The following is a 26,664-nucleotide window of genomic DNA, read 5'->3' on the forward strand; positions in this document are numbered from 1 at the left end:
GAAGCTGTCGGTGCGTGAGGGGTGCTACAGCACCATTGAAAAGGAGTGCCTAGCGATCAAGTGGGCAGTCCTCACCCTCCGTTACTACCTGCTGGGACGCCCTTTCACCCTCTGTTCAGACCACGCGCCCCTCCAGTGGCTCCACCGCATGAAGGATGCCAATGTGTGGATCACCCGTTGGTATCTGGCACTCCAACCCTTCAACTTCAAGGTGATCCACAGGCTGGGGGCGCAGATGGCCGTGGCGGACTTCCTCTCCCGTCGGGGGGGGGGGAGTCGGCTGCAGGCCGGACGGCCGCCCGGCCTGAGTCGGGCGGTGGGGGTATGTGACAGCAGGGGCGTGGCCAAGCATTGGTCTGTGACTGGAGGATGGAGTCGGGGAAGGTAAGTAGCAGAATCACTGCACCTGAGGTTGATTTAATATGTTTGTGTGTCTTCCCCAGTGACCGCGCCCTATTTAAGGAAGATAGCGAGAACAGAGAGGCTCTCTCCCCAACCAGATGACTGGAGTGTGTGTGTGTGTGTGTGTGTGTGTGTATGTATAGTAAGGCTGAAAAGCCATAATAAACGGGTTTTGTGAACTTAGTTCTTGCCTGCCGTCCTTCTGTGCTCCACCCACCCATCCGAACTGCTACACTTTACATGATTCATTTATTTTATGTGTGATTCTTTACATGATTCATTTATTTTATGTATGAGTCTTTATACACGATTCATCTCTTTTAATGTGATTCTTGACGTGATTCATCTATTTTAATGTGATTCTTTACATGATTCATTTATTTTATGTGTGATTCTTTATACATGATTCATCTCTTTTAATGTGATTCTTTACATGATTCATTTATTTTATATGTGAGTCTTTATACATGATTCATTTATTTTACGTGTGATTCTTTACATGATTCATCTCTTTTAATGAGATTCTTTACAGGATTCATTTATTTTATGTGTGATTCTTTATACGGTACATGGTTAATTTATTTTATGTGTGATTCTTTAAGCATGATTCATTCTTTTCACGTGTGATTCTTTACACAGGATTCATCCATTTTCATGTGCAATTCTTTGTATGATTCATTTATTTTCACGTGATTCCTTACACGTGATTTATCTATTTAATTTTATATCCAATGAGTTTGGAATTTACTTGAGTTCACATTCAATTTCAATCCATAACATACTGAAAAGCACTTTCACATGTTTTTCCACATGATCCTATATTACTCACATAATCATGTGTGCCATGTGTGTGATTTTTGTGTAAAGAGCAGGTAGATAGCTGACTCTAAGTTACCCCTTGGTGTGAATGTGTATGTGAGCAGGTGTGCAAGGTGCCCTGTGAATGATCCACTGTGACTCTAACCAGGATAAAGTGCGTACGAAAGATGGAGATGAAATGAACGAACAGCCAGCGTATGAGACTCCCTTCTCATCAGCAGCTTTACTCTTCTCTAACTCTTGGAATTTGTTTAATCAGGACATGACTCACTGATTTTAAGTGGTTCAGTCACATGATCTGGCTTCATCAGATATCCCATGATCATCAATGGGCCTATGAGAAATTCCCATCTCAAATCCATTCACTCACAAATTACAAGTGTGAGAAGGCAAACATGCAGGAACAGCAGGGATTTAATCTGTATACACAGCTAAGAATGAAAGCTCAGTTTGAAATGAAAGCATTCCAGTATGATCCTCTTGATAATAAAAAGGAAAAAAAATAATAAAAAATAAAACCACAAACAGCTCCAGGGAAGTAAACAAAAGCTCCCATGTGCGTTTGCTTACATGTTTACACGCTTGTCTGGAGAGACGACGTTAGCAGAGTCCTGACTTGCATTGACGCTGCTGTATTCATCATCGAGCAGATGTTCTGGAGTGTGTTTGTGTTTGTGAGCAAGGTTACAGCAAGCGTTCAGGTACATTCAAGGCGACAAGGTGACGAGGGAGCAGGTGGTGCAGGCATTGTACGCTGTGACCTCAGCACGTTGGTGTGTTGACCCTTGAATTATGCAGTCAGATATGGTTATATATCAGGGAATCTGTTCAGTTTCAGATCACCTCCTCGACCTGCTGTTACCCAAATTGCTAGTCAAATTGCTGATTTGAAATTTCTCCTGGTTGCCATGTTTTCCTCACTAGTCAAGAAAAAGCCAAGCCTTTATTTGTCACACTCAAGCACGGGGAAATTCGTCCTGTGCATTTAACCCATCTGAAGCACACACAAGTGACCAATGAGCACACACACATACCCAGAGCAGTGGGCAGCTATGCTACAGTGCCCAGGGAGCAGTTGGGGGTTAGGTGCTTTATTCAAGGGCACTTCAGCCCAACCTCAGGCCATTATGCTAGCTAGTTGAATGTTACACTTACTGTACCTACATGCTGTTACTGCACTAACCACAATTCTGGCATTTCACAATCCAATATATCTAAAGCCATGGCCTAATGATTAGAGAAGCAGCTTTGGGACCAAAAGGTCACTGGTTTAATTCCCTGGACCAACAGGAATGGCTGAATTGCCCTTGAGCAAGGCACCAAACCCCCAACTGCTCCCCAGGCTACTCTGGGTGTGTTGTATGTCACTCTGGGTAAGAGCAACTGCTAAATGCCATTAATGTAATGTAAAGCAACTTAATTACAAGTTCTCCTTCATCTTGGCTGAAGGAACCAAAAAGCGTCTCCTTGTTCACTCCAGTTGGCTGTACCTCTTGACGTCACATAATATACCTTCTGATTCCTCAAAAGTACCTGCCCCCCTTGAGTGGTACCACCTTCCCACTTTGGAAGTTTAGAATCAGCCAAGTGATCAGACCTTATTAACCCCATAACAACCCACAGACCCTTTGGGAAAGACTTGTTTTTCCTTGGAATATTTCCTCACTGGTCAGTCAGCGTTGGAGGAAGCTGCCCCGGTAGATTGCTGTTGCATGAATTAGATAGTGAGTAGGAATTCATTCTTTCATTCATCTTTAATAAGCGGCTGTCCTGGTCAGGGTTGTGTTGGCTCCAGAAAGTATCCCAGGCACACTGGGCACAAGGTAGGAATACATCCGACTCGAGGTACCGGTACCTGAGCATGATACAGGAACCCGAGCTCTGGGAATTGAACCAGGAACTCTGGAGCTGTGAGGCAGCAACACGACCTACTGCACCATAGCGCCACCCTGGACGGGAATTACCAATCACTAAATTGATGTCAGTTGACCTTCTCAATAATCCATTGTTTTCTTTTAGTCTGTAACAACCCTTTAAATAGTGGCCATGAAATATCTCTCCATGAAAGATTTCATTATTTTATTAGGACTACATCATCTTAGAGGAACTCTCATGCACAAGGTTGAAGAAAAACCCCAGAATGCCAAGTTTGGATCAATTTCCCAAGGAAACTTATCACAACAAGAAATCCCAGACCTTTAACCTTCAACTGCTGAGCTCTGTGTTGGAGATTGGTGCTTTGTATCCATCTGAGAAAACTCCTTGTGATTTATAACACAGCTCCAGTAGCCTTGGCTTGATGAGACGACACATTTCACAACCCAGATGACTGAAAACTTTTATGAACAACCTTCATCAGACTGCTGAGTCAGCATTTTCTAAAGCTCAGGTGCCCAGTGCACTCTCACATCCACCTCTGTCTATTTGAGGGAACACTGTATGAAACTAAACTCTTTCTCAAAGAATATCCTGTTCACACACCAGTCAAGGGATTCTTTCAAACTTTTGAAACTGACAATACAAAGTCGAACACACTGTTTATTCCTCGTTTACTCATCAATAAGCCCTTTTCTGAACACTGTCAGGTGTGTAAATAAAGGTAGAACAGATCATCAGCAGCATGAGGTATAAAAAAAAATAATTTGCTCACGTATTCTCCATATGAGTCCTGCACTACAGGGGGCGGTGGTCTATATCCCACAGGGGGTGGAGCACCACGCCCTCTCTGTGCTCTCCCCCTATTGGACGGAAGGCGGCTCGGTGGAGCTCCTCTGGGTGCTGCCCCACGAGGAACTGCAGCCTGGGGGGGAGGAACACCTCCTCTACTCCTGCAAACACCACAAACAACAGAAATAAACACTGGAAAAAATATTAATGCTGTTATAATTCAGCCAGGCGCAGTGTCTCGTTTATGTCTATACACACACACACACACACACATACATGTGTGTGTGTTTACAACCCCAATTCCAAAAAAGTTGGGATGCTGTGTAAACTGTAAATAAAATCAATGTAGTGGGGCGGTTTAGCTCGAATATTCAAAAGGATTGTGCATTTTGTGATACAAGCATCAAATTTGGCACAAATGTACATTGATATATGGCGAACATTTTCAGATATTGAGCCACTCGGAATTCTCCCTTCATGTCCGCCATATTGGAATTCAAAATGGCCACCATTTGAAATCTACATTTTCGATTATCTTTGGGTCTAATGCTGCTATTGACTCGATTCTGGTGTCTAAATGTATGTTTTGGGGGGCAAGGAATCCAATGGTAACAATCTGCATCGCATATTCATATTCATGATCATCAGCACCATGGACAGCAGCTGCTGTTGGTAGTGCTGATCAAAGGCTGGTCGAAGCGCCAATTTCTCCAACTATCAAACATCTGTAATAGCTTTAGCCAGCATGGTTACCATGGTTACTTTGAAGATTGTGTGAAATAGTCAGCTTGTTACCATTGGATTCCTTGCCCCCCCCCCAATCATACATTTAGACACAAGAATCAAGTCAATAGCGCTATTAAACCCAAAGGTAATCGCAAATGTAGATTTTAAATGGCAGCCATTTTGAAATCCAACATGGCGGCTCATTGCTAAAAGATACACAATGCAGATTGTTATCATTGGATTCCTTGCCCCCCAAAACATACATTTAGACACCAGAATCAAGTTAAAAGCAGCATTAGACCCACTGATAATTGAAAATGAAGATTTCAAATGGCGGCCATTTTGAATTCCAATATGGCGGACATGAAGAGAGAATTCCGAGTGGCTCAATATCTGAAAATGTTCGCCATATGTCAATGTACATTTGTGCCAAATTTGGTGCTTGTATTCACAAAATGCACAATAGGTTAGCTATGCTGCCCCACTAATGTGCTAATTTGCAAATCATGGAAACCTTATATTTCATTGAAAATAGTAGAAAGACAACATATCAAATGACGAAGCTGAAAAATTGTATTGTTTATTGAAAAATATATGCTCATTTTGAATTTGATGTCAGAAACATGTTTCAGAAAAGCTGGAACAGGAGCATGTTTACCATTGTGCTGCATCACCTCTACTTTTAACAATACTCTGTAAACATTTGGGAACTGAGGAGACCAGTTGCTGTAGTTTTGAAAGAGAAATTTTGTCCTATTCTTGTCTGATATACAATTTCAGTTGCTCAACAGTTTGGGTCTACTTTGTCATATTTTGCACTTCATAATGCAACAAATGTTTTAAATGGGAGACAGGTCTGGACTGCAGGCAGGCCAGTTTAGCACCTGAACTCTTTTACTACAGATCCATACAGTTTTAATATGTGCAGAAAGCAGTTTGGCATTGTCTTGCTGAAAGAAGGAAGGCCTTCCCTGAAAAAAGATTTTGTCTGGATGGCAGCATATTGCTCTGAAACGTGCAAATATCATTCAGCATTAATGATGCCTTCCCAGATGTACAGTGCCTTGCAAAAGTATTCATACCCCTTGAACTTTTTCACATTTTTCCACCTTACAACCATGAACTTAAAAGTTTTTTATTGAGATTTTATGTGATAGACCAACACAGAGTAGCACATAATTGTGAAGTGAAACGAAAATGATAAATGGTCTTCAAAATTTTAAACAAATAAAAATCTGAAAAATGTGATGTGCATTAGTATTCAGCACCCCTGCGTCAATACTTTGTAGAGCCACTTTTTGCTGCAATTACAGCTGCAAGTCTTTTGTGGTAGTATGTCTCTACCAGCTTTGCACATCTAGACACTGACATTTTTGCCCATTCTTCTTTGCAAAATAGCTCAAGCTCAGCCAGATCGGATGGAGAGCGTCTGTGAACAGCAATTTTCAAGTCTTGCCACAGATGCTCAATGGGATTTAGGTCTGGACTTTGACTGGGCCATTCTAACACATGAATATTCTTTGATCTAAACCATTCTATTGTAGCTCTGGCTGTATGTTTAGGGTCATTGTCTTGCTGGAAGGTGAATCTCCTTCCCAGTCTCAAGTCTTTTGCTGCCTCCAACAGGTGTTCTTCCAGGATTGCCCTGTATTTAGCTCCATCCATCTTCCCATCAACTCTGACCAGCTTCCCTGTCCCTGCTGAAGAAAAGCATCCCCATAGCATGATGCTGCCACCACCATGTTTCACAGTGGGGATGGTGTGTGCAGGGTGATGAGCAGTGTTAGTTTTCCGCCACACATAGCACTTTGCATTTCGGCCAAAAAGTTCAACTTTGGTCTCATCTGACCAAAGCACCTTCTTCCACATGTTTGCTGTGTCCCCTACATTTCTTATGCCTGTCTTTCAACAATGGCTTTCTTCTTGCCACTCTTCCAAAAAGGCCAGATTTGTGGAGTGTACGACTTATAGTTGTCCTGTGCACAGATTCTCCCACCTGAGCTGTGGATTTCTGCAGCTCGTCCAGAGTGATCATGGGCCTCTTGGCTGCTTCTCTGACCAGTGCTCTCCTTGCTTGCTCTGTCAGTTTAGGTGTATGGCCATGTCTTGGTAGGTTTGCAGTTGTGCCATACTTTTTCCATTTTTGAATGATGGATTGAACAGTGCTTCTTGAGATGTTCAGAGCTTGGGATATTTTTTTATAACCTAACCCTGCTTTAAACTTCTCCAGAACTTTATCCCTGACCTGTCTGGTGAGTTCTTTGGTCTTCATGATGCTGTTTGTTCTTCAGTGTTCTCTAACAAACCACTGAGGCCTTCACAGAACAAGTGTATTTATGCTGAGAGTAAATTACACACAGTAGGACTCTATTAACTAATTAGATGACTTCTGAAGGCAATTGATTGCACTGGATTATATTTAGAGGTATCAGAGTACAGGGGGCTGAATACTAATGTACACCACATTTTTCAGATTTTTATTTGTTTAAAATTTTGAAGACCATTTATCATTTTCATTTCACTTCACAATTATGTGCTACTCTGCGTTGGTCTATCACATAAAATCTCAATAAAAACTTTTAAGTTCGTGGTTGTAAGGTGGAAAAATGTGAAAAAGTTCAAGGGGTATGAATACTTTTGCAAGGCACTGTACAAGCTACCCATGTCATGTGCACTAATGCCCCCTCATACCATCACAGATGCTGGCTTTTGAACTGTACACTGATAAGCCAGATGGTCCCTCTCCTCTTTAGCCTGGAGGACGTGGTGTCCATGATTTTGAAAAAGAATTTCTACTTTTGATTCATCAGACCTCAGGACAGTTTTCCGCTTCACCTCAGTCCATCGTAAAAGAGCTCGGTCCCAGAGAAGGCGGCGGTGTTTCTGGATATTGTTTATATCTGGTTTTAACTTGCATTTGTGGATGAAGCAATGAACTGTTTTCACAGATGATGGTGTTCTGAAGTGTTCCTGAGCACATACAGTGATTTCCACTCCAGACACGTGTCTGCTTTTAATGCAGTCTCACCTGAGGACCTGAAGATCCCAGGCATCCAAAGTCAGTTTTCAGCCTTGTCTCTTGCATACAGAGATTTCTCCAGATTCTCTGAATCTGTTAATGATTTTATGGACCATAGATGATGTGATCCACAAATTCTTTGCAGTTTTACATTGAGAATGTTTTGTTATTCTTAAATTGTTCCACTGTTTGCCCATGCAGTCTTTCACAGAGCGGTGAACCCCTCCCCATCTTTACTTCTGAGAGACCCCGCCTCTCTGGGATGCTCTGTTTATACCCAGTCATCTTACTGACCTATTGCCAATTAACCTCATTTTTTTAAGCATTATGCAACTTTTTCAGTCTTTTGTTGCCCCGTCCCAACTTTTCTGAAACGTGTTGTTGACATCAAATTCAAAGTGAGCATATATTTTTCAAAAAACAATAACATTTCTCAGTTTCAACATCTGATATGTTGTCTTTGTATTAGTTTCAATGAAATATAGCGTTTCCATGATTTGAAAATCTTCACTTTCTGTTTTTATTTACAGCTTACTCAGCATCCTAACTTTTTTTGCAACTGGGGTTGTACATAAAAGAAAAATAAAATGTGTAAGAATCACATCACTGGAGAGCAGAGAGTGAATACAAAATCATCTGACTAATTACACTGAGCTAAAGAAGTGTGAAATGCTCAAGACTGAAAACAGAAGCTTGAGAAAAGCACACGGAAATATTTCTTATGTATGCATGTATGTATGTATTTATATGTTTGTTTGCAGAAATGCCAGCGATCCTAAAAATCAAAGTTAATCAGTTTTATATCTGCAATGACATTAGCTTTGGTGTGAAGAAACTCTGCTGTTGCAGCAGTGGAGGCTGATTCTGTAGGAGGTGAGTAGGAGGCGAATAGGACTGTCTATCTGCAACATCAAACTCTCACCATGGTAAAGAGATGAACAGAAGCCAAGACTCATGATCAGAGTTAACTGTATGGGCGGAAAATATCCCTCAAGGAAAAATAATATCCATATTTTATTCAAGAAGGTAAACGACTTCACTCTTAAGTACAGTATACAGCACTTTGTTTCGTTCACACTGATAAACAAGAGAATCTGAAAGCCACAAGTTAATGATAGTTTTTATTGCTCATACATTTTGGTAGCTGGATATAAAAAAAAAAAAAGTAAAGTAAAACAAAGTAAAACAGTGATTTACAGACAGATGAAGGTTGGTGTCTTTACACTTCTGTACTGTATGGAGCACTTCATCTCTATCAGTGTTTATCACTTAAAATATCACCGAGGTTTTCAAACCTACAAACCATCGCGACTCCATAAACTCCTGTTAACCATCATAAACCTGTAGCAGCCTGGGAAAACCCATCCCGAGATTAATTTGGATATTTACTACTTTATATATATTTCCAAAAACTACACATGAACTAAAATGTGTGTATCTCATGTGCATGTTCTTCAATGAGAAGCAACATTCTCACATTTTAAAGTCATTTCTACATCACTTTGGTATGACAGAGTATTAGGCCCATTGTAGATAAACAAACAAACAAATTAAAAATGGAGGTGAGATGGGGGTAATATTCTGAGAAAATAATTCCCAAGATTAAAGTAATATATTTCAATGTATTTGAGAAAAAAAGGATGTTCTCCGAGATTATAAAGTCATAAATTTACAAGAAAAAAAATCTGAAATTCTGAGATTACAAAGTCAGAAATTCCAGGATGAAGAAGTCAGAAATTCCAAGCTTACAAAGGCACAAATTGATGAGAAAAAAAAAAACCCTCAGAAATTCTGAGATTAAAAAGTCAGAAATCCCAAGATTAAGAAGCCACAAATTTGCATGAAGGAAAAAAAAAGACCTCAGAAATTCCAAGATTATGAAGTCTCACATTTATGAAAAAAAAACAAAACCTCAGAAATTTCAAGATTACAAAGGCATAAATTGACAAGAAAAAAAACTCAGAAATTCTGAGATTAAAAAGTCAGAAATTCCAAGATTAAGAAACCACAAATTTGCAAGAAGGAAAAAAAGACCTCAGAAATTCCAAGATTAAAAAAATCAGAAATTCCAAGATTATGAAGTCTCACATTTATGAAAAAAACCAAAACCTCAGAAATTTCAAGATTACAAAGGCATAAATTGATGAGAAAAAAACTCAGAAATTATGAGATTAAAAAGTCAGAAATTCCAAGATTAAGAAACCACAAATTTGCAAGAAGGAAAAAAAAGACCTCAGAAATTCCAAGATTAAAAAAATCCGAAATTCCAAGATTATGAAGTCTCACATTTATGAAAAAAAACAAAACCTCAGAAATTTCAAGATTACAAAGGCATAAATTGATGAGAAAAAAGCTCAGAAATTATGAGATTAAAAAGTCTTTTAAAATTCTGAGAAAAAAACAAACAAACTCAATTTGTGATGTTTTAATGTTGAAAGTTTTTACTTTTTAATCTTAGAATTTCTGAGGGATTTTTTTCCTCAGAAATTTATGACTTTATAATCTTGGAGAACATCTGAGTGTTGTTGGTCCCCCCCATACATGTGTGATTTTAATCTTTGAAATTCTGAATGTTAGTTTTCTCAGGAGACCACCCCCATACATTTTTTTTCTTTTTCTTATAATGTCCCTAATACGCCATTGTCCTTTGGTAATATATCTGGTATTTCAGTAATAACACACTCGTGGCAGCCCCACGCTTGGGCCTATAAGAGCTTATATTGGTGAAAAGCACTCAAAAACCCGTTACTGATGTCTTTCATGTAGATGTGAGAAAGACTTCTGCTAATCTCATTGCATTCTGTCACGTTTCCCAGTTCAGTTTATATTCCAAATTTTATCATGCAAACACTTTTATGAATACATAAATAAAATACATTTTAAAAAATACATGGCGTTTTTTTTCACCTTGTTTCAGCCTGATTACTTTCACAAAGGAAAAAAATATATATTTTTAAGTCCTGATGATTTATCAGTCAGGAAACTATTTAAACGTTTTAGTTGAGAAATCTTTCAGCTGTCAGTCACGACATGTTTTCTCGCTGTGTGTACCGATTGGTGATCAGGTCCAGCTGTGAGACGGGATATTTAACCCCATTTCTTGAGCAGCAGGAATGCAGATAAGAGAGACACAATCTCTTATTGTTTATTGATCAAATCTCCAGGTTGAGTTTCTGACCATCAGCTGAGCGAAAACAAAACAAAACAAATGAAGCCCCTTAAAAGTGTTCCCTTTAATACAGAGGCCACAACAGTGTGTGTGTGTGTGTGTGTGTGTATACCTCAGTGTGAAATTGCACCTTTAGCTGAGCCATATGAGTGTTTATTAATCACCTCATGCTGTTATGTGTGTAAACATACACACCCCGAGTGATGCTCCTTAGTGAGCTCTAAAATTAGCCACGGTTCATGCTAACTGCTGAACTTAAATCAATCTAATTATAATCCTCACGCCGGACGTGTTTCTGTATTTATCTGTTGGGTGTTAAAAAAGAAAAACACCTTATTTATACTGGCCCTGGATTAACGAAGAGCAAAAATGTGATTAATATTCATGTGAATTGTTTTTAGATGCATTTAGTGCTCATTAATGTATGATGAGAGAATTAAATAACTAAATAACCTGAATAATAAATAAATGAAAGGAAAATATGTGAAACTCGCATAAGTGGAGTGCAGAGACTTAATAATGAGTATAATCTTTTCTTATTAGACTGAATTTAAAATTGCTCAATACTTTAATTATAAACTATAATGAGGGGAAAAGTTGCTTCTTTTCTTTATATTATTTTGGTGTATTGTGCATCAGTTTAGTGAAAAGAGGTGTGGCCTCTGTACCTCTCATTCACACTGAAGGAGGCGTGGCCTCTGTACCTCTCATTCACACTGAAAGAGGCGTGGTCTCTGTACCTGCCAGTCTCAATGAAAAAGTTGTGGCCTCTGTACATGTCAGTCTCAGTGAAGGAGGTGTGGCCTCTGTACCTCTAATTCACACTGTAGGAGGTGTGGCCTCTGTACCTGTTGGACCCACTAAAGAAGGCGTGGCCTCTATACCTGTCAGTCTCAGTGAAGGAGGCGTGGCCTCTGTACCTGTCAGTCACATTGAAGAAGGTGTGGCCTCTGTATCTGCCAGTCTCAGTGAAAGAGGTGTGGCCTCTGTACCTGTCAGTCACAGTGAAGGAGGTGTGGCCTCTGTATCTGCAAGTCTCAGTAAAGGAGATGTGGCCTCTATACCTGTCAGTCTCAGCAAAGGAGATGTGGCCTCTATACCTGTCAGTCTCAGTGAAGGAGGTGTGGCCTCTGTACCTGTCAGTCACACTGAAGAAGGTGTGGCCTCTGTATCTGCCAGTCTCAGTAAAGGAGGCATGGCCTCTATACCTGTCAGTCTCAGTAAAGGAGGTGTGGCCTCTATACCTGTCAGTCTCAGTGAAGGAGATGTGGCCTCTGTATCTGTCAGTCACACTGAAGGTGTGGTCTCTGTACCAGTCAGTCTCAGTAAAGGAGGTGTGGCCTCTATACCTGTCAGTTCCGTGAAGGCGGTGTGGCCTCTGTACCTGTTGGTCACACTGAAGGTGTGGCCTCGGTCGCACTCCACAAAGCTAATTTCTGTTCACTACCATCACTAAAAACTGTTTGGAATTAATGTCAGCTTCACCTGTCAGTCACACTGAAGGAGGTGTGGTCTCTATACCTGTCAGTCATATAGACAGCCTGTCTTATACAGATTGGCTCTTTAATGACATAAAATGCACATTATATCAAAAGTAGAGGCACACACTTCTCTCATCCCAACACACACATCTACCATCATCCCACAGTGTACCTGTGTGAGCCGGGCGCAGGTGTGCCGCGGGCCCTCGAGCTGGATTTCCCTCTCACAGCGGGCACCTTGGCATCCTCAGAGCCACCATTCAGAAACGTCAACTCCTGCAGCTGAGCTTGTCTGATCTCATCGTTATAATCCTGTGCGCACACACATACACACACACACACATACACACACACACAAGCTTCCTTAGCCGCTTAAACTGTGCAATTTTCTGCCTGCTGTCAGAATTGGATCATAATCAAATCAAACATTCTAAAAGAATTATGTGGTAGTGAGTTGAGATGGTGGTCTCAGAAGCCATAATGTGACGTGTTAGCATTATCAGTGGCTGATTTAGTATCACTGTGACCAAACAGGAAGGACTGGAAGATGATAAAGTTCTGGCAGTGTGAGGAATTTTCAATTAACGGCTAAGTGTGAGCGCTGCTGTGATGCTTGCGGACAATTCACCAAGACAATGACGGCAAACTCACAGGACTAATAGACAGACAAATATCATCATCCCCTCGAGTTCACTTTTCAGAATATGCGTGTTTATGAAAGCACGTGTTCTGCATGAGCAGATTTCCAGATCGCACTGATTGACGGTGTGGCCAGAAAATGGTAATTTTCTTTAATCACAGGTCTATCATAAGAGGATCTTCATCATATAATGTGACATGGAAAACATAGTGCATTATAATTCAGTCTTTCACTCTTATCTCCCTCAATACAGTGGTGATAATTCCGTGCTTGGATGTGTGTGTGGTTGAGAATTTTATGCAATTGTACCACAAATCAGAAACACATGAATCTCAGAGCAAGCGTTCTTTTGTGGCAGGCAAAAAAATCGGGCAAGCAGAGCAATACCAGACAAACCAGACCAGGACGAGCCAAAACACATGCAGAAAGCACAAGAACTAAACCAGAGAAACAAACAGGAAATAATGCTTAGAGTGGCACACTGACAAAGATGGCAAAACCAAGCTAAGAAGGTCCATGACTGAGCTGTGTCGAAACAGTCTGAGTGATGAAGAAACAGGAAAGAGGTGTGTATAAATCAGTTGAGAGTGAACATTGTAATGTTTGGCTCTCATAGAACAGCACTGAATCCAGATGACAGATTTCTATATGATGTTTTTAGATGTGAAGTATTATGCTGTGGATGAAACTCAGCCCCTTGCACTGATCTGCACTGAATTAGTTCACAGAGAACAACACTCAGCTCATCATCGAGAACCAGATTAGCTGCAAGCTCCATTTGGGACAGGGTATATAAATGTGGTGCTGTGCAAAAGAGACATGGTGTATTTGTGTTAGGTATGTGTGCTGAATTTGAAATTATCCTATTTTTTTTTTAACTCAGCAGTTCTTGGCAAGCACCACTGGCTCCATTTTTACCCTAATTTTCTCCCTAAGTTGCTCTTGGCCAATTCCCACCAAAAAGCCAGCTCTCCTCTATAATCAACTGAGGATTATGCTTCCTGTCAGAGGAAAGTGCTATGTCAGCTTTGACACCAGCACTGGCTCCAATGTCAGCACCAGACATCCACCGTTAAGTCCAGCTCTGACACCAGTACAGTATCTTGTCTAATACTGAATCCTATGCTCGCACCATCTCCAAAACCAACAGCAGCACATATACCAACAGCAGCTCCAGCACCAGCACCATTACTGGCACCAGGTCTAATACCAACTGTAGCTCCTCCACCAGCACCAGCTCCAATACCAACAGCAGTTCCAGCATCAGCACCAGCTCTGATACAACAGTAGCTCCAGCACCAACACCAGCAGCAGCACCATGACCAGCACCATCTCTGATACCAACAATAGCTCCACCACCAACACCAGCTCTGATACCAACAGCATCACCAGCACCAGCTCTGATACCAACAATAGCTCTACCACCAGAACCAGGCCTAATACCAACTGTAGCTCCACCACCAGCACCAGCTCTGATACCAATAGCATCTCCACCACCAGCACCAGCTCTGATGCCAACAATAGCTCTACCATCAGCACCAGGTCTAATACCAACTGTAGCTCCACCACCAACATCAGGTCTAATACCAACTGTAGCTCCAACATCAGCATCAGGTCTAATACCAACTGTAGCTCCACCACCAGCACCAGCTCTGATACCAACAGCAGTTCCAGCATCAGCACGAGCTAAGATACAACAGTAGCTCCAGCACCAACACCAGCAGCAGCACCATTATCAGCACTATCTCTGATACCAACAGCAACTCCACCACCAACACCAGCTCTGTTACCAACAGCAGCTCCACCATCAGCACCAGCTCTGATACCAACAGCAGCTCTGATACTAACAATACCTCCACCACCAATACCAGCACCAGCTTGGACACTGGCACCAGCTGGGACATAAACACTAGCACTGGATCTAACACCAGTATCACATCACTGGTCCTGACACCAGCACTAACACCAGCCCTTACGCCAACACTGTTAACAGATCATGACACAAACAACAGCACTTTCACTGCCTCCAAAAACAAAACCAGCTTTCACAACAGCACTAGTAAAGGTGCCAGCACCAGCACTGGCTCTGAGACAGTACTGACTCCAAAACCAGCACCAGTTCAAGCACCATAATCAGCTTTGACTCTTACAGCTTTGATACCAGCACTGGCTCCAATATCAGTCCCATCATTAGCACTGACTCCAACACCAGCACTGTCTCTAGCATGAGTACCAGTAATATCACCCGCACTGTTGCTGGTTCCAACACTAGGACCAGATTTGACAACAGCAATGGCACCAGCACCAGATCTGACACCAACAGCAGTTCCAACATTAGTGCCAGCTCGAACACCAGAAACTTCTCTGACACCAGCACCACCTATGAGACTAGCACTACCTGACACCAGCACCACCTCTGACAACAGTAGCTTCTCTGACACCAACATCAGTTGACACCAGCATGACCTCTAACACCAGAACACCAGGATAGTAGCACTTTCTCTGACAACAGTACGTTCTCTGATACCAGCAGTACCTCTGACATCAGAACCACCTCTGACACAGAACAATTTCTGACACCAGAACCACCTCTGACACAGAACCATTTCTGACACCAGCACCACCTCTGACACCAATACCAACTGACACCAGCATGACCTCTGACAGCAGAACCACCTCCGACACAGAACCATGTCTGTCACCAGCACCACCTCTCACACCAGTAGCTTCTCTGACACCAACACCAGCTGACACCAGCATGACCTCTAACACCAGGACCACCCCTGATAGCAGCACCATCTCTGACAACAGTACCTTCTCTGATGCCAGCAGTACCTCTGACATCAGAACCACCTCTGACACAGAACCATTTCTGACACCAGCACCACCTCTGACACCAGTAGCTTCTCTGACACCAATACCAGCTGACACCAGCATGACCTCTGACAGCAGAACCACCTCTGACACAGAACCACGTCTGTCACCAGCACCACTTCTAACACCAGAACCATCTCTGACAACAGTATTGTTTCTGTCACCACCATGTTTTCTCTGACATCATCACATTCTCAGACTCCAGCACCACTTCTGACACCAGAACCATCTCCTCCATCAACACCAGAACCTTCTCACACTTGCTTCTGACAGCAGCACTGCCTTGGACCCTGGTACTGCATCTGACACTAACATCAGTTCTGAAACCAGCTCCAGCACCAACCCCTTGTTGGTATAAAACTGTTTTTTTGTTTTATTTTTCCTTTCATGACTTTTGAAATGGCTTTTATTTCAAAATGTCCCACTTTCAGCTCTGACCATAAGGCTGGTGTGTGAAAAGCTTTTTGTTGTACTGTGCACTTTTGTGCAGTGACAATAAAACCGACAGTGCACTGACCCAAAACGAGTTTGAGCAATGATGTCAGAATAGAGTGACTCAACACACTATGGATATTTACAGAACTCACTGGTTAGCAAACACAACTAGTTCTCAAAATATGACTAATTACCCAGGAGTAAACAAACACTGCATCCACAAGTCATGAATAAAAAACATGCTGCAAAACATGAACCGTAAATGAAATATAGGGCTTCAATTAGTCCATGTACGGAGCTCAGCAAACCTGAACAGGGTGTCTCATTACTAACGCTAAACATGTATAATATCAAACGGCGAGGTTAAGTGAGACTCCTAATTACACTAAACGCACTTAATCAGACAGAAACCTGAACGTTACACACGGCTTTGAAACTAAACTGCTTCCAATTTCTCATGTAATTTCTCTCATCATTATGTATTCAGACAAGTGCAGCTCTTTTTAAGTTGTTAATTTGGGGGAAGGTTCTCAAAAAGAAAGAAGAACACTGATTTTTTTTTGCAATTATTTTACTTTCACATGATTATCACGTTTGTCACATCGTGTGCTTACTTGAGTTGTACTTTCATGTGTTTTTCACATATTAATCCATTATTGTTCACATAATCACACGTGGAAAGTATTCTTTGCTAGTTTTGCAGTGTGTCAGTTCATAATTACCACACACACACACACACACACACACACACACACACATACAAACAAACAAACAAACCTACTGACCGGAATGAGGAATTTTTTGATCTCTTCAAGAGCATGGCCCATGCGGGCATAGGCCTCAGCAGGTGGAGCAAACACCTCGATGAGGACGTGCAGGTCTTCGTTCAGGTGATGATATTTGGCCTCGCCACTCTTTCGCAACTCCTCCTCCTGAGAAAAGAAGCAAACACCAAACTTAACGGAGAGCGGAAAGCTAATCTGGCAAGTGAAAGCTAACCTAAGAGCTGACAGCTAGCCTAGCGAGTAAAAACTAAATTAGCGAGTGAAATCTAACATCGTGATTGAAAGCTAATATAGTGAGTGAAAGCTAATCAACTTAGTGATGGCTAATCTGCTCAGTGAGCTAACTTAGCGTGTGAAAGCTAGCATAGCATGTGAAAGCTATCCGATCAAGCATAACTACATACATGGAAGTTGAATCTTGATTCTGTGTCACTGTGTTTAGTTACTTGAGTGGCAAGTGGCTGCGGAAACCTACTTGTATGCAGATGACACAATATTCTGTGTTGCAGAAACGATCGATGTATTAACAAACACACTAAACAAGGCCCTAGCCAAACTCAAGAAATGGTGTGACAGGAATCTTTTGGTACCACACCCAGACAAGTGCAAGGCAATGATCATGCAATTGAAACCATTTACTGGTCCCATTCAAGGTCTGCATCTTGATAGCAACATCATAAACTGGAGAACCTCAGAATGACTCCTTGGAGTACAAGTGGACAATAAGATATCCTGGTCAGACCATGCTCCAAATGTAGCGAAGTCCTTTACGTCTAAATTAAGTTTACTCCAATGTATGTGGTTTCTCCTCCTGAAGCAACTGGAGGACTTCTACACAAAGTTTGCACTGCCATCAGTTATGTACGGTCTAATAGTTTGGGGATCATGCAACAAGACACACTTAAACAACCTGGAAAAAACTCCATGCAAGGGCTGGGGGTATTGTATATGGACTGTAATGGGACACTAGTGCTGAAGACATTTTAATGCGAACAGGATTGGACAGTTTGGAGACAATGTACAAGGTACAATTAATGGAGTTTGTCTTCAAATGCATAAAAGGTTATGCCGTTACAGAATTCAAGGATTTATTTGCACAGAGGAATTCAAGCCACGAAAGTAGAACAAATGGAGACATAACTCTTCCAAGTCCAGCAAAGAACTATACTAGGAGCTCCATACTGTACAGTACAGAGGAGCAATAGTGTAGAGCAGTCTATCTAGCAAGGAATCAACAGCTGATAACTTAAACAAATTCAAGCATTTACTAGCTAGATTTGACATCCGTAGAACAAACTTTGATCCTATTTTAGCCATAACTAAACATAAAGACAATAGTAATCAAGTCAAGTCAAAGTCCCTTCCACACCAGGATCTGGTCTTCCCAGGCAGTCTCCTGTGCCAGAACTAATCAGCTCTTTGAGGTGCACAGGTGCGGCACCAATCTCCATTTCTGTAGCCCTCAGCCTTTTGTCTGTACAGCTAGGGTTACAGTGGGGGCAGGTCCTCCGGTAACCGCGAGAGTTTGACTTCCCTACTTGCATCTGTATTGGAGCCTGCCTTACCAGACGGTAGTAGGTAGCATTTTTATGATGGTCTTTGGTATGATCTGACCACGAGTAGAACTCATGATCTCTTGGTCGAGAGGTGGACATGCTAACCACTAGGTCAACTCGCGGTCTGACAATAGTTATGCATACTATTAATTAACTTAATATGAAGCTAATTAACAGATAATCAACAGATTTTAAGGTTTAGTTATTTTAAGATTGTGTATATTTTCAGGTCTTTTGTATTTGCAATTATTTGTATCTGTACATGCACGACCCCACCAGCTCTGCTGATCAACTTGTTTCAATAAAGTCATTCATTCATTCATTCATTCAGTGGCATCTCAGAAAGATGACTGTCAATCAAGCATGCTCATTATAATATTAAGCCCTGCCCACTGGATTGTTTTCTGATCAGTGTTTTATCAATTCGATCTTGTTTATTTCATTCACACTTTATAACAGCTGCATATGGTGTTTAACTATGCAACTTTAAAAATATCTGCACATTAGAGATGAGGTATCAGGAGCAGTCTCACTCTGGAACAGTGTGATCTGACAGGAAGCCGAGGTGAGTTATTTCTGGAAGAGTGAGAAGTGGCTGTATTCACAGTATCCAGGGCTGCATTCAGTCAGAGTCAACAATGGAACTTAAACAATTTCCTTTTTTTTTTTTTTGCTTGAGGAAAGTTCCTTGTGTGTGAGGAAAGGTTACTTTCTAAACTACTCATTCAGATTATTCAAATCACCTGCATGTCGTTCACACCTCTGATCAAAAACGTCAAAGGCCCTTCCATGCCAGGACCAGGTCTTCCCAGTACTAACCAGCTCTTTGAGGCATATGGGTGGGGCACCAATGTCCATTTCCGTAGCCCTCAGCCTCTCGCCTATACACCTAGGGTTACGGTGGGGGGTGGGTACTCTGGTAACCACAAGAGTATGACTTCCCTACTATGATAGTCTTTGGTAAGGCCCAGCCACAAGTAGAACTCGTGATCTCCTAATCGAGAGGCGGACACACTAACCACTAGGCCAGCTCGAGGTCACACCTCTGATATTCCTAAATAATTCTTAAGTAGAAGTGTCTGAGATGACGTTTTTCAATGGACAGACCACCGCCCTTTAAACACAACCGCTCACCTTTAAACCACAGAGAAAAGGAAAAGACTTTACTCTGTGCTGTCAAACGTAATATGGTACAACAAAACGTCAAATTTACAAATGAAAAAGGAGATCACGAAGACGGTGAGTGTGGAAATAAACCTAACACAAGTCTGTATATTCCCAATATATTGCTGCATGAATAGTCCTGATTGTAATTATCACATTAATCACATGTTTAATGGCTTCCACACTCATTATTACTGGTGAGTGGCTTAGTAGTTAGCATGTCCGCCTCTCGATTGGGAGATTGCGAGTTCTACTCACGGTCAGGTCATACCAAAGACCATTAAAAAAATGGTACCTACTGCCGTCTGGCAAGGCACGGTGCAATACAGATGCGAGTGGGGAGTCAAACTCTTGAGGTTACCAGACAACCCAGCCCCACCTGTAACCCTAGCTACAGTATGTAATATAGGCGAGAGGCCGAGGGCTATGAATCGGAGATTGGCGCTGCCAAATGCGCCATGAATGGTGCGGGAAGGACTTTGACACTCATTATTGAGCAGCATATAGAATAGCACTTGATCCAGCACACACTGTTATTTTACTCATGCACACAATTTGAATGAAGCCAGAAGATATTACATAAGGGTCATAAAATGACACGGTAATCACAGGATCTAGGCAATTTTTTCTTTTTTAATCACGCTTTTAATTCACTACTTTGAATTGTGGATTTAATAAAATAATCAGAATGGACTCGAACCTTCCATCTCAACACGGAGAGTTCTGACAGCTTTGTCACCCACACTATCACACGTGACCACAATGAATTAGCTCGTGTCTTTATTTATCACTTTAAACTCTGTGTAAACAGGTTGCACTTGATTTATTTGCAGCTCAGTCTGACAGTCAGGACAGTGGAGACAGGAGACACACTGGATCATTTACACCTTCCACTGTTATCAGGAGCTCCAGTCCTTATTATACACACATTTATGACTGACAGGGTTTACAAGAAAAGAGAAGAGAAGGAGAAGAAAAGATGAGTGTTACCTTCTCTTTGTCTCTCATGGAGCCCTTGCCAAGGATGGACATCTTGGTGAGTGTGTCCTCCTGTAGTCTTTTTAGTGAGTTCCCTCGTGGACCGAGTAGCTTTCCCACAAAATTAAACTGCACAGGGAGGAAAAATAAATCAATAGATTAGGAGGTGTGGCCTCTGTACCTGTCAGTCACAGTGAAGGAGGTGTGGTCTATGTACCTGTCAGTCACAGTGAAGGAGGTGTGGCCTCTGTACCTGTCAGTCACAGTGAAGGAGGTGTGGCCTTGGTACCTGTCAGTCACAGTGAAGGAGGTGTGGCCTCGGTACATGTCAGTCACAGTGAAGGAGGTGTGGTCTATGTACCTGTCAGTCACAGTGAAGGAGGTGTGGCCTCGGTACCTGTCAGTCACAGTGAAGGAGGTGTGGCCTCTGTACCTGTCAGTCACAGTGAAGGAGGTGTGGTCTATGTACCTGTCAGTCACAGTGAAGGAGGTGTGGCCTCTGTACCTGTCAGTCACAGTGAAGGAGTTGTGGCCTCTGTACCTGTCAGTCACAGTGAAGGAGGTGTGGTCTATGTACCTGTCAGTCACAGTGAAGGAGGTGTGGCCTCGGTACCTGTCAGTCACAGTGAAGGAGGTGTGGCCTCTGTACCTGTCAGTCACAGTGAAGGAGGTGTGGTCTATGTACCTGTCAGTCACAGTGAAGGAGGTGTGGCCTCGGTACCTGTCAGTCACAGTGAAGGAGGTGTGGCCTCGGTACCTGTCAGTCACAGTGAAGGAGGTGTGGCCTCGGTACCTGTCAGTCACAGTGAAGGAGGTGTGGCCTTCACTCATACACCACTTGCTTATGTATTATGCACTTGGAACTACATTATGGCAGAAGTAAAGTATTGTGTTTTGTTTTTCTCAGTGTATCTTGCTGTATGACGATTTGTCAGTGTCACAATTATAGGCCATGGTCTTCGCACGTGTATAACACAAGCGCTGACATCCCACAGAGACACAGAGGAGACAGAATTAATGTCCAACGATGGCTCTGAGAATAAAGCAGGTTTTGTTTTGGAGAGCTCGGGGTAATGGGACCGATTTAATAAACCTCGTTCTGTCTGTGGCGTGGAGCAGGAGTGTGTCCGACAGGAGACATGTCACATGGCCTGAGTGTCTGTCTGTCTGTCTGTCTGCTTGGTGCTGAGCTCAAACACACACCGAGAAACATCAGGTAAGACACTTTACCCTCTCCAACAGGAAGTGACTCAATAACATACAAATGAGGATAAGAGACAGATAGGAAGTGACAGAGTGATGAAATCAAGTACTGCTATCTATCTATCTATCTATCTATCTATCTATCTATCTATCTATCTATCTATCTATCTATCTATCTATTTTGCCTCTCTCTCTCTCTCGTCTCCTTTTTTTTAAAGCTAAGCTTACAGCAGAGAAAGAGAGAGGGTTGCACTCCTGGTGCTTAATTTTTCATCACACACACCCACACCCACCCACCTACACACACACACCCACACACACGCGCACACACAGAGGATGAGAACAGATTTTAGATGGCTCTATTGTCTTAATTCTGTACTGTTGTACTCCATGACTTGTTTGTATTGTGTCGGTGTGTATTCAGTAGTTGACTACTCTATAGAGGATTTCGACATGACGTCACAGGTCACATGATGCCCCGGTGTCCGCCATTTTGAAGGTCAAGCTAGCTAATGTCAACAACATAGTAGCTAGTATGTTACTGTAGCAATGTTTACGTTCAGTCATTTGGATGACTGTTAAAACCTTTCAGTCTCAAGTTTTTCCTTTACTGTATTAGTTTACTGAGCTAGCGCGCTCGCTCCGAGCCTGCCCGAGCTAGCACGCTCGCTCCCAGCCTGCCCGAGCACGCTAGCTCAGTAAACTAGTAAATACAGTAAAGGAAAAACTTGAGGCTGAAAGGTTTTAACAGTCATCCAAATGACTGAACGTAAACATTGCTACAGTAACATACCAGCTATTATGTTGTTGACATTAGCTAGTGCTAACAGCTAGCTGCTAGTACACTGCTACAACACAGACACCAACCCTAATAATACAGTTCTTGGTCATTGCCTGGTAACAGCAAATTTATAACGGGCCATGTCTCAACAGACTAAGAAGTTATTTCAATGACATTTAATAACATTTTGTTTATCCTGAGGACCGAAAGTAAATGAAAATGTGAACAAACCTTAGCTGTAATAAGATGGCGACCACCAGCTCCAGGGACGACCCGCTGATGTAGGCATGTTACCCAGCCTGGTTTTTAACGACATAGGTATACAGATCATGTGGGCCGAAGTCAGGTAAAGACGAGGGCTTCGTGTACTTCCGTACGTCAGTGAACAATCCTGGTGGAAGCAGGTAAACATCGTTCTCTAAGCCTGCTAACCTCAATTTTTGCAAATACCTCTCCCTCTGCTCGCCCTGTAAATGCCCTACGTCGCTGGATAGTGAAGGTGTTTTCTGCATCTCGCTCCTTTTTCTTTTATGTTTTTTTCCCTGGTATTTCCCACACCCCTGACTGCAGGTCAGGAAGATCACCCGCGCTGCAAAGCCAGAAAAAAGATAGCCTGGTAACGTGTACACGTACGGATCACGTACACCAGCATCATTGATTTTCTGGTGATATCGCTTCTTACTCGCGTCATCTAGGCCAGATAAAATACTCGACAATGAGACTTCATCATGATCAACCGTGTATCGCTACCGGTAGTCGCCATATTTGTGATCGTCAAAATGGCGGCATAAATATTGTCGCTATGGAAACAATGACGTAGGCCGAAATCCTCTATAGTTGTGTATTGTTGTGTAAACTGAGTAAAAAGAGACACTGTGAGGGAATATAAGTGCTGTGACGTAAGTGAGAACAGGAACTAACTTGTTTCATGGACGTTCCACAGCATTACGTGTACAGTAACTATCCAGTAACTATAAATGGGTAAAAATATGTATGTATGACGTGCCATTCTTTAGTAAATACAGATCTTTAGTGTTGGCAAATTGCTGTGGGATAAGGAATAAAAGGAAAAATACACGTGGTATTTTCGGAAATGTCATCACACCAGCCTGGTGTTGATTCTTTTACTAAAACAGCATGATTCTTTGTGTTTTATTCCTTATTACATCAAGATATTTGTGGATAAATCTGTACATTACACCAACAGGCAATGAGTCGAGTATTGCAGCTGAGGTACGTCAAGTTGCTACGGATGGCACAACATCATCACATTTCCTCTTACGCTACTTTACACACACACACATGGCTTTGTTCAGGGAGCAGGATGTATATCCACCAGGATCTGTTCACCTAGTTATCCTCTGCTGTTGTCATTGAGAATAATCCCCTGATACTGAACAGAAAACGACAACACTCCTGTCACTCTGCTGCATCTCTGCTGGATTTCCCTGATCATAAATATTTATTCGTGCCACTTATTTTGGCCACTTGTTCCCTGAAACCTGGTATAAATCCTGCAGACTTGGCAGAACAACTCTACAGAAGCACACATCTGAATCCCAGCAAGAGAAAAAAAAACGCAAACAAGCGGAAACAGAATTATCGTCCAACAACTGCAGGAAAAAACATGCAGCTTAATGAGCTTTTCAAAGCACGAACCCACTGGAGCTCATTCATACAGGACACACACACACACACACACACAACTATCTAATAAATCTCATTTTCAGCGTGAGATCACCAGTGAGGTGGTGCAGCTCGCCTTAAATGAACCGTTTACAGAAACACTCGCGCAAAATGTACACAATTTCTCTTTGAGCCCAGATGAAGTTGATCAGCCAAGACATGCCTGGTGTTTGCTTTTTTTAATTCACACTCGAGACTAATGGAGTAGAGTGGAATTCTATTTCACCCATTTTTCAATTAAATTGACTTAACTATAAAAAATAAATGCATTTAATTAAATAACGAGACCGTCAATGATGGCGTAGCTCACTCCGGCCCCGTCTAGTCCAGAAGGAACGATCTAAAGTGAGCAACCTTGCGCAATAAATGTTGCGAGCTATATACACTATATACAAGCTATATATAGAAGTGATATCCACCCTAGGAATAGTGACCGATTTGCCAGCAAGAAACCAAAACGGCGAGGAATTGACCGAGTAGAAGCGATTTTTGTTGAACTGCTCATTAAGGCTTAATTAGTCCATAACTTCATTAATAATTGTAATGAAGCAAATCTGGGTAGAAGTTATATGCACCCTACGTACCCCTACCTTCATGCCAGAAAGAATCAAAATCGGTGAAGATTTGAGGGAGAAGAAGCAATTTGTGTAGAAACTGATCGTTTGGGATTGATTAATTACTCCATATCTTAATTATTAATTGCAATTATGCAAATTTGGGTAGAAGCTATGTATATGCACCCCAGGGAGACCTACCTTCCTGCCAAGAAGAATACAAATAGGTGAAGAATTGAGAGAGAAGAAGTGATTTTTGTGAAATGTGGACAACGCCAGATAAACGATGGACAACACACGATGGCATAAACTCATTACCTATCAGCCAGATGAGCTAATAATAAGTCATATATAAGGACATGGTAAGATTTACTGTAACTCTCTAAAGATGAACCAAACTTCACTGTTAAGCATCATGCTGGAATACGATTGGATCAATCCGTCCATCTAACCCCGCCCACTTAGGTTCCGCTTCCCAAAGTTTGAAGGTGGAGGTTTTGTCTTATCTCATCTCATTATCTCTAGCCGCTTTATCCTTCTACAGGGTCGCAGGCAAGCTGGAGCCTATCCCAGCTGACTACGGGCGAAAGGCGGGGTACACCCTGGACAAGTCGCCAGGTCATCACAGGGCTGACACATAGACACAGACAACCATTCACACTCACATTCACACCTACGCTCAATTTATGCTGTGTTCACACATATATACCGGTACGAAAGTGGTATAACTGTATCGATACAAAGTATACCGGTACAGTTTAGTGCATCTGTCCACATTAGCGAGAAATGTTTGCGGTTTTCTTTCACGGTAGTTGAAATGCGCGTGCGCGAAATGTTACCGAGTAACTTCCTTCTGAGAATATATGGCATCCGTTATTTCGAGATCTCGAGAAAACAAAACAATTATTTCATGATCTCAGCTGGATCACTGTATCTCCGTCGGTAGAGACGAAGCCGGGCCAGTCTTCTGCGGCGGTGCCGCGGACTGATTTTGAAATTATCCCTTATTAAAAGACTTAATGCAATCTCTCCCTGTGTCAACCCCTGATCAAAATATTGCCTTATTAGGTGATCGATTATTCCAGACATTCTAATGACCAAAGTTGTGTCTATACAGAATGAGAAATAGCCCCAAAGTCAGCATATCACAAGTCTCTTGGCGCACCTGAATGAACCATTTCTCAGCTGTTTACTCGAGATCACGGAATAATTGTTTTGTTTTCTCGAGATCACGGAATAATTGTTTTGTTTTCTCGAGATCACGGAATAACGGTTTTGTTTTCTCGAGATCTTGAATTAGTTGTGTTGTTTTCTCGAGATCCTGAATTAATTATGTCGTTATCTCGGGATAACAAGGTGAATAAAAAAAAGGATTATATGAAGGGCCTCTCTTGGCTTCCGTACGGATGAAACAACGTGTGTGTGCTTTTTATTGTCAGTGTACAGTCTGTATTTCTGGTGGTCATTTATTCAGTCGAATCGTATAAAATGCGCGAGGCAGTTGAGAAAGAAACAAACGAATCTCCGTTCACTATTTTATTCAGCGAAGACATCGATTGAGGTGTGTGACTTTGCGTATGCGCATTATATTTGTATCGATACAGAGCCGCTTCATCTGTCCACACTACAGCGAAGCACTACAGTACCGATACAGTTATACCGCTACAGTACCGGTATAGTTGCTAGTGTGCACAGGTGTTGCGGTACGAAAGTAGTTTCGTATCG

The 26,664-nt window shown here is 42.0% G+C and overlaps 1 protein-coding gene across 1 annotated transcript in view; it reads right to left on the reverse strand.

Annotated features, from left to right (window-relative positions):
- khdrbs3 (KH domain containing, RNA binding, signal transduction associated 3) overlaps positions 1-26,664 on the reverse strand; it is a 264,289-nt gene that overhangs the window by 95,985 nt on the left and 141,640 nt on the right. Inside the window, exons 3-6 of the mRNA XM_060911501.1 lie at positions 20,728-20,844; positions 17,018-17,164; positions 12,456-12,595; positions 3,872-4,049 (exon numbers count right to left, since the gene is read on the reverse strand). Of these exons, the coding sequence (XP_060767484.1) occupies positions 3,872-4,049; positions 12,456-12,595; positions 17,018-17,164; positions 20,728-20,844 (582 nt within the window). The remainder of the gene's footprint in view (positions 1-3,871; positions 4,050-12,455; positions 12,596-17,017; positions 17,165-20,727; positions 20,845-26,664) is intronic.

Source organism: Neoarius graeffei, chromosome 2, assembly GCF_027579695.1.
Source record: "Neoarius graeffei isolate fNeoGra1 chromosome 2, fNeoGra1.pri, whole genome shotgun sequence".
Taxonomy (NCBI): Eukaryota; Metazoa; Chordata; class Actinopteri; order Siluriformes; family Ariidae; genus Neoarius; species Neoarius graeffei.